This window comes from Aspergillus tanneri (genome assembly GCF_003426965.1).
Source record: "Aspergillus tanneri strain NIH1004 chromosome Unknown AapTan_6_pilon_pilon_pilon, whole genome shotgun sequence".
Classification (NCBI taxonomy): domain Eukaryota; kingdom Fungi; phylum Ascomycota; class Eurotiomycetes; order Eurotiales; family Aspergillaceae; genus Aspergillus; species Aspergillus tanneri.
The window spans coordinates 1,182,371-1,196,069 of NW_022984633.1; the positions used below are offsets into that span (position 1 = coordinate 1,182,371).

At 47.1% G+C, this 13,699-nt stretch overlaps 4 protein-coding genes across 4 annotated transcripts; 2 read left to right on the forward strand and 2 right to left on the reverse strand.

The window, feature by feature from the left end:
- Nucleotides 1-230: 230 nt before the first annotated feature.
- MON1 (guanine nucleotide exchange factor MON1) lies at nt 231-2,390 on the forward strand (the record flags this gene model as incomplete). Its single annotated transcript, XM_033573038.1, has 5 exons — nt 231-825; nt 890-1,752; nt 1,841-2,022; nt 2,093-2,327; nt 2,382-2,390. The coding sequence occupies 5 exons, from the start codon at nt 231-233 to the stop codon at nt 2,388-2,390; spliced, it is 1,884 nt and encodes a 627-aa protein (XP_033423590.1).
- Nucleotides 2,391-2,600: 210 nt separating this feature from the next.
- Nucleotides 2,601-4,489, reverse strand: ATNIH1004_008429 (proline iminopeptidase; the record flags this gene model as incomplete). Its single annotated transcript, XM_033573039.1, has 9 exons — nt 2,601-2,912; nt 2,988-3,084; nt 3,137-3,275; nt 3,325-3,345; nt 3,397-3,561; nt 3,615-3,700; nt 3,768-4,012; nt 4,155-4,390; nt 4,447-4,489. The coding sequence occupies 9 exons, from the start codon at nt 4,487-4,489 to the stop codon at nt 2,601-2,603; spliced, it is 1,344 nt and encodes a 447-aa protein (XP_033423591.1).
- A 1,680-nt stretch (nt 4,490-6,169) lies between these two features.
- ATNIH1004_008430 (pyridoxal phosphate-dependent decarboxylase family protein) lies at nt 6,170-7,702 on the forward strand (the record flags this gene model as incomplete). Its single annotated transcript, XM_033573040.1, has 1 exon — nt 6,170-7,702. One exon carries the CDS (start codon nt 6,170-6,172, stop codon nt 7,700-7,702), a length of 1,533 nt encoding a protein of 510 aa, XP_033423592.1.
- A 141-nt stretch (nt 7,703-7,843) lies between these two features.
- KLHDC4 (putative Kelch repeats protein) lies at nt 7,844-10,001 on the reverse strand (the record flags this gene model as incomplete). Its single annotated transcript, XM_033573041.1, has 3 exons — nt 7,844-9,271; nt 9,348-9,493; nt 9,557-10,001. The coding sequence occupies 3 exons, from the start codon at nt 9,999-10,001 to the stop codon at nt 7,844-7,846; spliced, it is 2,019 nt and encodes a 672-aa protein (XP_033423593.1).
- Between the last annotated feature and the right edge of the window lie 3,698 nt (nt 10,002-13,699).

Sequence of the window (13,699 nt, forward strand, 5' to 3'; positions counted from 1 at the left end):
TGTTTTTGACGTCCGCTGCCGCCTCCTCGTCTTCACCTCTCTGTACGCGGTGTTCGGGTTGCTGCACTCAGCCCCCCTCTCTCACATCCCATGAACGATGTATCCACTTGAATCTACGCTAAGTGGTATATTTGTCTCGCTGACGAGGAGGTCGTATGTTACTTGAGCAGTCCTCGCTTGATGTGCGACGCTGCTTCGGTCGAACCGAGCCTGGTGCGGATGAAATAAAGATGGATATGGCAGGTCGGAGCGAGTCTAATGAACCCATTAGTGAGAATACGACAGGACTCGATAATAATTTCTCTCACACTCCTTTGACTGATGAATCTACGACTTCCCATGAACAAGGGTGCAGCGTAAGCTCCGAAGAACAACCGCCGCCCCTACCCCCGCGCCCGAGCACGATGCACCTGTTGGATGAAGGGGCATCTTCCTCTCGAAATACTATGCATACGAACCTCCAATCGAGTGCTACTACGGCCATTTCACTGACGGAAACTGTTTCTCACGAGGGTGGAAAGGATAGCCAGTCTACTCGCAGTAACTCAGGAACCTTGCGGGCCAAAGCAAGCCTTAGCCACTTGGCCAGTTCGAGGGGCAGTGAGACCGGCGACTCAGCTAGTATCAGGAGTTCTATACCGTACACAGAGTCCAATGACGTGGATAATATTTTCAGTGATTTTATCGTGACAGAGTCTGGGCCGAATCAACCGGATAGTGCGGGCTTGCTTCAGTTTCCCGAGTTCCAGGCTGATGATGTGGAAGACGATTTTGCAACCGAATTTGAGCACGTGGGAGGTGTAGGTGCTAAGGGCGAGAATGAGGGTAGGTAGTTTATGTGTTATCGTTGTGGGTAGACCGCTAATTGACGGGTTAAAAACATATATAGAGATGGTCCTCGAGAAGTGGAAAGCCAAAAGGAAGCATTACCTTATCTTGTCTGCTGCTGGCAAGCCGATCTGGACAAGGCATGGAGATGGTGGATTAATATCGACATATGTCGGAATAATTCAGACCATTATCTCATTCTATGAAGATTCCAACGATCGCTTGAACAGCTTCGCCGCCGGAGATACCAAATTTGTAATTGTGACTAAGGGGCCGTTGCACTTGGTGGCAATCAGTCGGTTTCTTGAAAGTGACACTCAGCTTAAACTTCAACTTGAAGCATTGTATATGCAAATTCTCTCCACATTGACTCTTCCCTCTTTAAACCATTTATTCTCCGTCCGCCCATCTACCGACTTAAAACGCCCGCTTCAGGGGTCAGAGACTCTCTTGGCGACTTTAGCAGACAGCTTCACGAAAGGATCACCCTCCACCCTTCTCTCGGCATTGGAATGCCTCAAGATTCGCAAATCCCACCGCCAAACAATCAACCAGACGCTGCTGAAGACCAAGGTGGCCAGTCTTCTTTATGGCTTGGTGGTTGCTGGAGGTCGACTAGTCAGTGTGGTGCGGCCTAAGAAGCACTCCTTGCATCCTGGTGATCTACAGCTTTTATTCAACATGATTTTTGAAGCGGAGGCTATCAAAGCTGGTGGCGGCGAGAGCTGGATCCCTGTCTGCCTACCCGGATTCAACAGCAGCGGATACCTATACATGTATGTCAGCTTCCTCGATCTTAGAGAAGAAGCCGGTCATCTTGCCGATAACACAACGACAAAAGAGGAATCGGTCGCCATTATTTTAATAAGTACGAATAAGGAAAGTTTTTTTGAGATGCAGGAGATGCGCAACAGTTTTGTCGAGGTAAGAATTATATATTTATATATTTCTCTCTCTATTTTTAAAAAGAATTATTTTTTGCATGATGGATCTAACTTGAAATGATCTACAGCAAATAGAAAAGAACGGAAGCATAAATATCATCAAGGATGCAATAAATAAAGGCCGACCTACGACTACGGACATTGTTCCAGGAACGGTATTGCATCATTTCCTGTACAAGTCGCGGGTGAATGTACAATTCACCATGTCGTCGTACAATCCCGAGTTTCTATCAGTCTCACGGCGTCGAAGGTGCGTCGACGATCATAGTCTCGTATCTTCACCTATCTACATTGGCCAGAAAAACTAACTGATTTCTTAGACTCTTATCAACTTACAATAATCTCCATGCAAGCATTCATGCTAAACACTGCCATGTCAAGGTCCATCACTGCGTCTCCCAATCATCCAGCTCATTTGCATGGGTGACCCCGGTGTTTGAGCTATATTGCGTTGCCGTTCCCAATGCAAATCGGAATGCGCTTGCTCAAAGCGCAAGTAAGATCGTCCAGTGGGTCCAGCAGGAGGAGGAACGGCTGTTCATTATCGGGGGTGCGGTGAGGCTTTCTACATGGCGTCTGACCCGGACTGTGCTGACTTTCTATGATCAGGTTTTTTAATGAGAGGTATGCGACTTCTTATTGGAAGAGGTGCTAAGCATTGAGCGTAGGTTCGCCTCCATCAGCTTACTTGGTAGGAAATGGATTTTATATATGGTATTTAAATATTGCCAATAGACTGGATAGCAGATATGTCACGGTAAATTTAACCAAGAGATACCCATGGACAGCTGACATTGACCCCCGGGGAATTTGTTAAAAGAAGTCGAGCTAGTCAAGGGTATCATCCCTGAGAGCAAACAGCTGCTGCATCAGCTCATCTGACTTACCCCGTATAGCATTATGGTACATGGTATTCGTGGTGAATTTTTTCACACCCTTGATCTTCGAAGCGGTTTTGCTAGCAAGGTCGTAGTGCACGTACATGTCCTCCAAAAAGGTTGCGGCGTAGACGGGAACCTCATTCCGTTTGAGTTGGGCTTCGTCATAAAGGACAGGCCAGTCGTCGGTTTTTGCTATGATCTCTGCTGCATCCTTGATTTGCTTTAATTCGTCGTATGAGTCGAACATGTCCTTGTAAACCTGTTTGTGGGGGTTATTAGGTTATTTTCTTCTTTGAGTCATGACAAAGGTATCCGGTTCTCTTTCCAAACGTACCATCTCGCCAGTAAACCAGATTTCAGGCAAATCTGTGTTGATGCTGAACTGGGAATCAGCTGCCCGATGTCTGTCCGCAGACCAGTTCGATGCTCGTCTATATATTATTAGTTAGAAATATTTGCCACTACCGAGTAAAAGGAGATTACCCCTGGCAGTATATAGATTCGTGAAGAACAGCATAGAGGACGTTGTTATTAAAGTCACCATAACTTTCGATGGCAGAGATCGTGGGATGGGTCAGGAATCCAAATATCTCCAAATCGTTCCAGGTGCGCAGGATAAGATCTGTAAAGTGTTAGTCATGGATTAGTCGGGGCTTGCGACTCGATCATACCATGGACGCTATCAAGGCCACCTGTCTAGAGTTAGTAGCATGCACGTATCTTATATTGGCTATCTCGCTTACCATGCATGCCAAACATGATTCCCAGTTGTTGGAATCGCTCCGGGGTAAGCGCCCCAGATGGTACACGGACCAGGTTTGTCTGTAGGTACTTGATAATCTGTTTGACCCGATCCACGTCTTCGGGGAATTTGGCGTAATATGCCTTGTTCCTCTCTACGACCTTTTCTGTTATATATTTAGCTATAAACACAGATCCACATGTGGACCACAAATAATACCATAAGTAAGTTCATAGACTGGGTCCGGACCATCAACCAGAGGGGGTAGCCCGCCGCAAATGAATGCTTCTGTCAATCCCTCTGGACTGTAAGTAACCAGTCATTAGCAACGCAATAACAACCATGATATGGTAAAGTAAGTTCTCTACTTACAACATAGAGAGGTAAGTCGTCGAACAGAACCCACCGAAGCTCTGTCCGATGATACTCCATTTACGTTCCCCTTCGGGGTGGTCGGCAGTCAGACAGCGTCGAATGGCTTCACAGTCGCGGACGATATTATCAGCACGGAAATTTTTGAGGTACTCGGCCTGCTTTACGGGATGTCCCTGCAGAGCAAGTGTGTTTGCCGTGATGGTTGAACTAAGGCCCGTGCCACGTTGATCAAGAAGCAGGACCTATTGTTATGAGTGAGTGGTGGATTTTGCAACCATCCTCCACCAAAAACAAAAAGAAAAGAAAAAAAGAAAAGAAAAGAAAAGAAATGAAAGAAATGAAAGGAAAAAGCAATCAGTCCAGGGGAGCCTATTTTTAACATACTTGGTAGCCTTTGTCGAGAGCTGTTCCAACCCAGCTATACTCCTGCGGAGGTCGACAACCCATTCCCGGACCACCTTGAAGGTAAACCAGCCACGGGAGATGGCTGTCATCCTTAGTGGGTTGAACCGGAGTGGTCAAGCGACGCACACTGCGGGCAAACAGCCTGAGAGTGCCATCGCTGGGTTGGCTATAGTTAATGGGGACGTCGAAGAACAGTTCTGCCACCCGAAGCTTCCCTTCCCCACTTGTCAGTATTCCAACAGGTCGGCAATGATGGACATTGGGCACCAACCTGGGACGTTGTGGAATCTCCTATCAACAAGTTTGGCCGCCATCGTGACTCTCGTGTGAATCAGATTGGAAAGGAGATTGTTCGAGAATTGCACTGAGAGTGTGTTGAAGTGGATAGAGTCGAAGAGTTGGCGGTCCAGGTCAGGAACGGTAAATTATTGGTTTTTACGTAACCAAAGAAGTGTAGTAAACTAATAGCTAACTACGTATCCAGTACAGCTTGTGCGCTCTCGACGCCTTGGGATTCGATTAGCAAATGAGGTCACGGACAGCAAGAAAAGAGGTTTCTATTCTAGTTAGAATTTAATCACTTAACGTTCCTTTCTGGCAAAGGACGCAGGGGTATTTGAACCGGAGGCAGCCCACAATAGTTATCCAGGTCATGTTAACACCTACGGAATTGTATCAAACTTATTCATTGTATGAAACGGAAAATACGTTTCAAATACTTTAATTCTATATTTCCAACTTCAAGATTACATGTGATAATCTTCAGTGATACACTATGGGATCTAGCTGACTTGGCTTTACTCGAATGTGTAGAAAAATCTTCGTCGCTACTCTACCAGACAGATTGATTATCTTCTTCCAGAAGCCACCTTCATCTTGGCTCAAAAGTTGGATTGGTCTCGCATCTCTGCAGCATCTGCAACCCAGTCTTGGCAGTTGCCGACGCCAAACTCCAGGATGTTGGAACAGTTGTGTCCAAATTCAGAGAGTAAATGGGCGGCGTGACCCTTTTTTGTTCGTTAGAGAATGAGGCACGCTTACAGCGGTCCTTCAAGAAAGGATCTTCCAAGGGCTGAGGTCGTGGACCATAGACAAAATCGTCAACAGTGATGTTGCGAATGCGATGAATTTCGCGTGTAGATGTGCCAAGTTGATATAGAGCTATCACGATGTAAGATGGATCAGCTCTGTATATAAGCTCGGCGGCAAACATAACCCGGCTTTAAGTGGATGGAACTAGGCAGACAACGCAGCTGTTATGTTAAAGGCAATGAATATTGATATGGCATGTTATATCCTTGAAAAGCTAATTGTTTTGTATATTGAAAAACACTCTATCCTCTCCGAACTTACAGTCCCTAGGGCAGCCTTCTCGCTCTTGAATACCCTCCAGTAGCACCGCCACTACTCGCCACGATTTCTTCTGAACTACTACTGGTGTAGATCATGTTTGTGCAGGATAAATATGTGATGAAGCTTATTGTCAAATGAGAACTTTATGAATTGTTCCGCACCATTACATGACCAGCTGGAGGCGAGTATGGAAACCCTTTCAACATTCTTCTAACGTGCCCACAAAGCGAGCCATAATGTAAGTTTTAGGGCTGTCTGTTTATTCATCCTGTACATAGTTGCAGCCTAGATGTTCTCCATGAGGAAATGACAAGGGCTTGATACTCCGCAGTGGTTGTCCGTTCCATCCGCACAGAGGCCTGGCTGATAAATCCATCCCTAAATTACTTCAGAAATAATTACCTATTCATGCAGCCTTCGGAGGTTACCCGCAGCCCGTGGAAAAGCGGCATTTGGCAAATCCCGGAAGTCTGTCCTGTCGTTAGGGGCAAATCACTTAAATTGATGAGTCAGGACTATCGTGAACCAAGCTTTGGATGGCATTGGGACAGGTCGCAATTCTTTCTGTTCCGATCAGCTTACTCTCATTTCACCTTTCTATATATACATTAGGTATTCCACACTCGCAGCAGTATCTGAGAATGGAGCTTGGAGACTGCCAAAAGACCGCCCATGAGCAGGGTCAGCTGCAGCGGGACTTATGGGAAATCACCCAAAGCCCGTGGAAACGGGGCATTCTGCCCGGTGCCGACAGTTTGTCCCAGGCGAGAGAATCGCTTCCACGTTCCCTTCCTGCAGATGGAATGGGATTCGAATCGGTCCAGAAACATATCCTGGAGGATATTGTTCCCGCATTCAATGCCAGCAGTATCAGCCCTAACTACTATGGCTTCGTCACTGGCGGCGTAACCCCGGCCGCGCTGTTCGCAGACAACGTTGTCTCTGCGTATGACCAGAATGTCCAGGTCCATCTCGCGGATCATTCCATTGCGACCGATGTCGAATCCAATGCCCTGGGACTACTAGCGGATCTTTTTCACCTGGATCGACGCGAGTGGCACAATGGCACTTTCACCACCGGAGCCACGGCGAGCAATGTGCTTGGAATAGCCTGTGGACGGGAATTCGTGGTTCGAGCGGCCGCAAGTAAGAAAGGGGTTTCCAACAGCAGCGTTGGAGAATCGGGCTTGTTCGAGGTCATGCATGCGTCGGGTCTCTCGGGCCTGCAAATACTGTCGACAATGCCGCATTCTTCTGTCGGTAAAGCCGCTGGGATTTTGGGATTTGGCCGTGCGAATGTCATCAGTGTCTGTCTGGATGACAATAATCAGAACCCTCTAGGGATTGACTTCAAGAAACTTGAACGTGAGCTAGCGAGACAAGACAAAGCAAGTATTGTTGTCGTGTCTTGCGGAGAAGTCAACACCGGTCGATTTGCTACCACCGGAATTATAGAGATGCAGAAGCTACGCAATCTATGTGACAAGTACGGTGCCTGGTTACATGTTGACGGTGCGTTTGGACTTTTTGGTCGGATTCTAGTTGACAGTCCCGAGTTCGCGTCTATCAGCAAAGGCTGCGAGGGGGTAGAACTGGCCGATTCTATTGCCGGCGACGCACACAAGCTGCTCAACGTCCCCTATGACTGTGGCTTTTTCTTGACTCCCCATCATCAAGAGGCAGGAAACGTGTTCTGTAATGCCAATGCAGCGTATCTAACAGCAGGCAATGCCGGACTAGTCTCGATCCCATCTCCTTTGAACCTCGGAATAGAGAACTCTCGGAGGTTCAGAGCGCTGCCTGCATATGCCTCGCTTCTTTCTTATGGTCGGATAGGCTACCAAAATATGCTTGAGAAGCAGATTCGACTGGCTAGAATGATCACCGGCTGGTTGTTTGACCATCCGGAGTACAATATACTCCCGGAAACAGGCAGTAAGGAAGACCTGTTGGATCAAACGTTCATGATCGTCCTGTTCAGTGCGAAGCAAGACGCTCTGAACCAAAAGCTAGCCGCCAGGATTAACGAGACATCGAAGATGTTTGTGTCTGGGACTTCCTGGCAAGGGAGACCGGCCTGTCGAATTGCAATTTCCAACTGGAGGGTCAACCCAGAGACGGACTTTACAATCATCACGGATGTTCTTGACGAAGTTGCAAGACGGGAGCAATAAGTGGCTTAGCTACTATAATGTCTACCCTTATTTAAGGCGATGGACTTGATACTAGGCAATATTGCATCTAAAGCATGTTCGTGTTCATGTTCATTCACTCCGATTTGGTTTATATAGAGGAATATACGAGTTGGTGCATCATCACCGACGTCTTCCAGCACTACCCGCGTTCTCACCTCGGTCAGCAATGCTGATGACTTCCCCGATCCCTGATGCCTCTTGTTCGTCCTCTAGAGCCATGATCTCTTCTCTGCTATCCCACCATCTCTCCTCTGCAATATTGAACGCGTCCTTGCGTAGCTCTTTGACGTTCTTTTCCACTGCTATCCCATTCTCTTTCATCATTTCCAACAGGATCTTCTGCCATTCCTCGGAGGTGCGGCTGAAGAAGTCTCGCAGACTCTCAAAAGGCCGAGGAAGTGGTCTACTATCCTGCACGAACGGTTCTCCCTCCGGTTCCTCGACATCCAGTTGTTCCATTTCTTGCGTCACTGCAGGTAAGGTAACTTCGGTAGAAGCGGGGGAAGCATTGTCCAACGACATGGCGTCCTCTTCGTCTTCTTCATCGTCTTCCTCACCATCTTCGTCTATCTCGTCATCACTTTCTGCTTCGTTTAGAAGATGCCAGTTCTCCGGTTCATTATAGAAGACTTCTTTGACGCCGTCAAGTTTGACCAAGTCGATGGAATACAGGTCGTTGAAAGTAAACTCTCGATCCCCTTTTTCGAAAGTACCTCCAAATATGAAAAGTGTATCGTCTTGTACGGCTAGGTGTGCGTTGAATCGTCTATGAGGCATCTCGAACCGTACCACGGACTGTTTCACCGGTTGAGCAGGCACCTCTTCTGATTTAGGGGTACTCAGTTGCATTTCATCGTCATCTAGACTGCTAGCGGCCCCCTTAGCTTTTAATGCATTCAGGTTCTGGAGCAGTTCCTCTTCATCAGCCTTGCTCCGGTCTCTCGTCTTGGATGCCTGATTGGCTAACTGTTTCTTGCCTGGCGCTCTGGGACGTCGAAGGCTCAGTGGGAAAAAGCGGTTTCGATCGGTATTCCATGCATAAAGGGCGTCGAAAAACTCGCTGTCAATGCCTTCTTCACTTAATTCGACATCATGCACACCACCGAACATGATTCCTCGCCCTTTGTGATAGGCCATTGTTGCTCCAGCGCGAGGCGGATTGGGGGAGTTTGTGGGCTTCTTCCGACGCTCCCAGCGTACAGTTGGAGCAGCGGAATGGGCGGCAGCATCCGACTCGGGAGGCGTAATTCGTAGAAACCACGTATCCTGATGCACCATGGGCTTCATGACCATCCGCTGGGGTCCTCCTTTCAACGGTTTGCCTCCGATTCCGGCCGTGACTTTGACGCGGGAATATCCGCCATAGAGAACTGCACCTGATTCATGGGGAAGAAAAGAGAATGATGACCGGGGATCGGGCTTCTGAGCTGCTGTTGACAGTGTTGGACTAAACCAGGTGTATCGTGAGCAGTCGTATACCCACAAATCTTGAAGATACTTTGTCTGCTGAGAGGTGTCCTGGAAGCCGCCAAAGAGGAGAATGTAATTCTAGGCCAGCATGAGCATTTGAAATGGAACTATATAGGGGTAATCAGATAAGATAAGGATAAGTACATGTACAAACCTTGTAATATGTCATTCGATGACCACTTCTGGCTGGTGGGCCTTTACCCTTGGTCTCGATACGACTCCATTCTCTTGTCGAGGGGTCAAGATGCCAGAAGTCGTTGTAATGATAGAAAGTGCCTTGTTTTGGAGACGAAAACTCTCCTACACACGGAACACTAGTCAGTCACTGTTCACTGCAAATGCCAGTTAAAAAAAACTTCATACCTCCAAACAGATATATCCCCCCGGTATTCCCCCCACGACACCAGGCATGTCCACTTCTCGGCAGTGGGCTATTCGGACTAGTCACCTCTCTCCATTCGCCCCGATCAATCAGATAGACGAACAGATTATTGAAAAACGTAGCAAGAGTTCCATCGAAATACTCTCCTCCGAAAACCAACAGCTCATTCCTATTCGATGGCGACGCCAATACCGTCGCTGAGGTTCGAGGAGAAGGAGGTCCTGATACAACCTCCGTGACCTTGAGGAACTTGGCCTGCTCTTCCGCATACTGTGCTAGGATAACATCCAAGTCGACATCCTCTGCATCGCTGTCTGCGTCTCGTCCCTTGGTCTTGGATTTCTTTTCTTTTTGAGCTGCTTTCTTGGTTTGTTTAGCGGCCACTCGGTCCTTGTGTTCTGCGGATTTTTTGCTCTTCTTGCCCATGTTTCCCGAATCTTGGACTATATATTCTTATTCCTGTCCTTTCTTGGTAAGAGTGGACTAGAGATAGATTCTCGTATACTTAATTGTCTTTTTCACTGCTATTGTTGGACTCTAAGCGCAGCGCCGTGTTACCAAAAAAAAAGGATAAAAAAGAAAGGCGTCCCCACGTTTATATACGTATGAAAAATAATTACCGATACAGTACACTCTTGCTACTTGTAGTAGGTATTACATGAATACAAACAAGTAGAGTATTTTGAACGTATCTACTATTTTTACCGTAAACTAAGATATGCTAGTGTAGAACGCGATGTGGTTAGAATTAATGGGAAGACTGCATGTCCTTCTACTACGTATGTGCATTCCAATTTAGAGCAACAGTAGGTGGTGGCTTGGATTTCCGCTATCCACGGTATTTTTAAGATTACCTGGGTAAAAAGTGTACCTTACTACGTTCAAAAAAAAAAAAAAATTTACAAACCACTTTACCTTAGTGTACTTAGCAGATAATAGGATTATTTTTTTTTTTTTTTGCCACATGCAAACCTATAGAGAAAGGCCAGTTGACCTCGATATAAGATGCCTAGGAGGTGGGATACCTATAGATGTGTATTGTACAGTACCATACATCAGATTCTTTACATCATGGACTATTGTACCGCCCACGTGACAGCGCGCTGACAGCCCATGACGCGCCCATTTGGGGAAACGCATCGGAAGAGGCAGTAAACGTTTTGGCCGGTGACAATAGAGCAAACGACATTATCAATGTCTTATTTCGCGTCATTTTCTGAATCATGATAGAAAAGCCACGACTCTATGACTAGACATAATTTGAAATCCCATCTCAAATGGCTCTTGGATCAAGGCCCATCGCTTTACCCGTCTTTATCTCCGTCCGCACGCGTGTCTTGCAATACCTCCGCCGACCAACGCTTTAATACAACCCAGTCAATTCCAATATTGGATACATCAGGCAGTCAACTTGCGGAAAATGGCATCAGTGATTCACAGTCAATAAATGAAGCATGTTTAGATGATGATTTGGAGAATGGAGTGGGGGCTAGACAGGATATAAACATGGCACGATTGGTTTTTGCTCCGAAGTCTGCAAGCAAACCTCGATTGCTCTGTCAATCCAAAGATCCAATTTTAAGCTCACCGAAAATCCCTAATTCTCGTGCGGTTGCGGGGTCCCCGAAGGCTAGCCGCAAGACATTCCAGCCCACATTAGCCAAAGGTATTATGGTATATTTCCCTGGGACATTCGTAGATGACTGACAGCTATTTTCGAAAAGGAACCCAAGCTGCACGACCTTTATCACATCATGGCACCATTCTGCCAGTGGCTACACCTCGCCGTACAAAATCCCCATTTGATTTAGATTCACCTTTTTTCGATATTGATACTATTGATTTGACTGGCGAAGTCGACCAAACGACAACCACATCAGGTGCAGCTGACGTTGGAGAGCCACAGCGGCTGCAGACCGAGGAGGCTGCACTTCGCAAGGAGCCTGTCGAGAAACGAGGCAAAAAACGGAAAAGTGACGAGTACACTTCTGACCTTCGATCGCCAAGGAAGTATGCGTCAATAGGACGCTCGCCGTTGGCGTTGAACGACAAAGCAACATATTCCAACTCTGTCTCACCATCGAAAACCGCAAAGGGCCCACAGTCACACATAGCCAAGGACAGTTTCAGTTGTCTTACGGAACGACCAGTAGGCGAGTTTTCGCGATCTCGCGGTAACGCCTTGAATAAGGTAATCGCTGATTCTGATGAAGGCGAAGAAAACCTGTTCGATGATTGGGATAGCAGTGATGACTACACAGTGCCTGCCACTAGCGAGTTACTATACCCTGTTCTTCCCAAAAATGATGTGACAGAGGACTATAATAATGACATGTCTGCAAAGTTGTCAACCCCACGTTCTGCGTCGCCAATCAAATTTATGGATATGACATCAAGTTTAAAGGGCGAAAAAGATGAACACTTACTGATACCTGCTGATATGCCGTCATACTGCAATTTGTCGGGGTCTCAGCCTAGTAACGAAATGGTCGCTAGGTTTTTGACTCTCTCAATGGATATATTGGACCAGCGAATTTCTTCCCTGAGGAATAAACTTACAACCAATTCAGAAGTTGTCTACGAACAGGCAATGAAAGGTGAGCCAGCACCTGGCCTTATCGCGGAAAACAAGACCATCGCCGATCAGATCGAGGCAATTGAATCCCTGAAGCTGCAGAAGGCAGCATACATGTCTTGTGAATTGAAAAGAAATGATCTCAAGAAGGCTCTCATGCAAGTCATATCCCAAGGAGGTAGCCCAAACACAATGCCCGAGGAGCTCAAGCAAAGCCGAGAAATCACATCCCAATTAGAACAAATCGAAGCGGATATCAGTAGCCTCCTATTGCGAGCCGGTGATTTGTCCACCCAGTCCCCTGTGCAGAGGGAACCTGCTCGCCATGATCTGGACCAGTCAAATCCGTCCCCGCGCATACCGAAACCCAGTGGCATTGGAAGTCCTATTAAGCCAAATCACCCGGGACCCACTGGAAATTCACTGTTTAGACCTTCTACAGGGTCAACCATTAGATATGAAACATCTCGATCGACAATATCAGCGTCTACTGGCAACTCATCCAAGAGAAGCACCACTGGAACTTCTACACGCAGGTTTTTCGACTACGACGAGCTAATGCTGGATGGCACTGATGGCACTTTCACCAGGACAATGGGAACGCCGACTTTACAAGCCGAGAACCCCGACGAGTTCGACCTAGACGCTGATGACCAAGAAATGTTAGAGGCTGCAGGGTATTTTGAAGACAGTCGCTCATATGGTACCCACAACAATGAACTTCAAACCCGTAAGGTTTTTGCAGAGACGTCTGGGAATTCTTCCCGCCTTCCGCCGGGCCAAAAGTCTCAAAGCCACAGTGCTCTGTGGGACCAACATGCATGGTCAAAAGAGGTGAGGAAGGTGCTGAAGGATCGATTTCACCTGCGTGGTTTTCGCCTCAATCAATTGGAGGCCATCGATGCAACTTTAAGTGGGAAGGATGCGTTTGTTTTAATGCCCACCGGTGGAGGAAAGTCCTTATGCTATCAGCTTCCTTCCGTTGTGACCAGTGGCTCTACTAGAGGGCTGGCAATCGTGGTCTCACCATTGCTGAGTTTAATGGAGGATCAGGTTTCTCACCTGCGCCGGCTCAATATCAAAGCATTTGTTCTGAATGGGGACATTCCAATTCCGGAGCGGCAATGGGTAATGAGCACATTGGCAAGTCCAAGACCAGACGAAAACATCGAGCTATTATACATCACCCCTGAGATGATTAAACAAAACCAAAGCCTCACTCGAATCCTGGAAAATATCAACCACGCGCGTAGGCTTTCGCGCATTGTCGTTGATGAAGCCCATTGTGTTAGCCAATGGGGTCACGATTTTCGCCCAGATTACAAAGAATTGGGAGAGCTCCGAGGGCGCTTTCCTGGTGTGCCAATGATGGCTCTGACTGCCACGGCAACAGAGAATGTCAAAGTGGATGTCATCCATAATCTCAAAATGGAAGGCTGTGAGATATTTACGCAAAGCTTTAACAGACCAAACCTGACCTATGAGGTACTGCCTAAGAAAAAAGGCGTTGAGCTTGTGGCTAGCATAGCCGATAAAATTAAGTCATCCT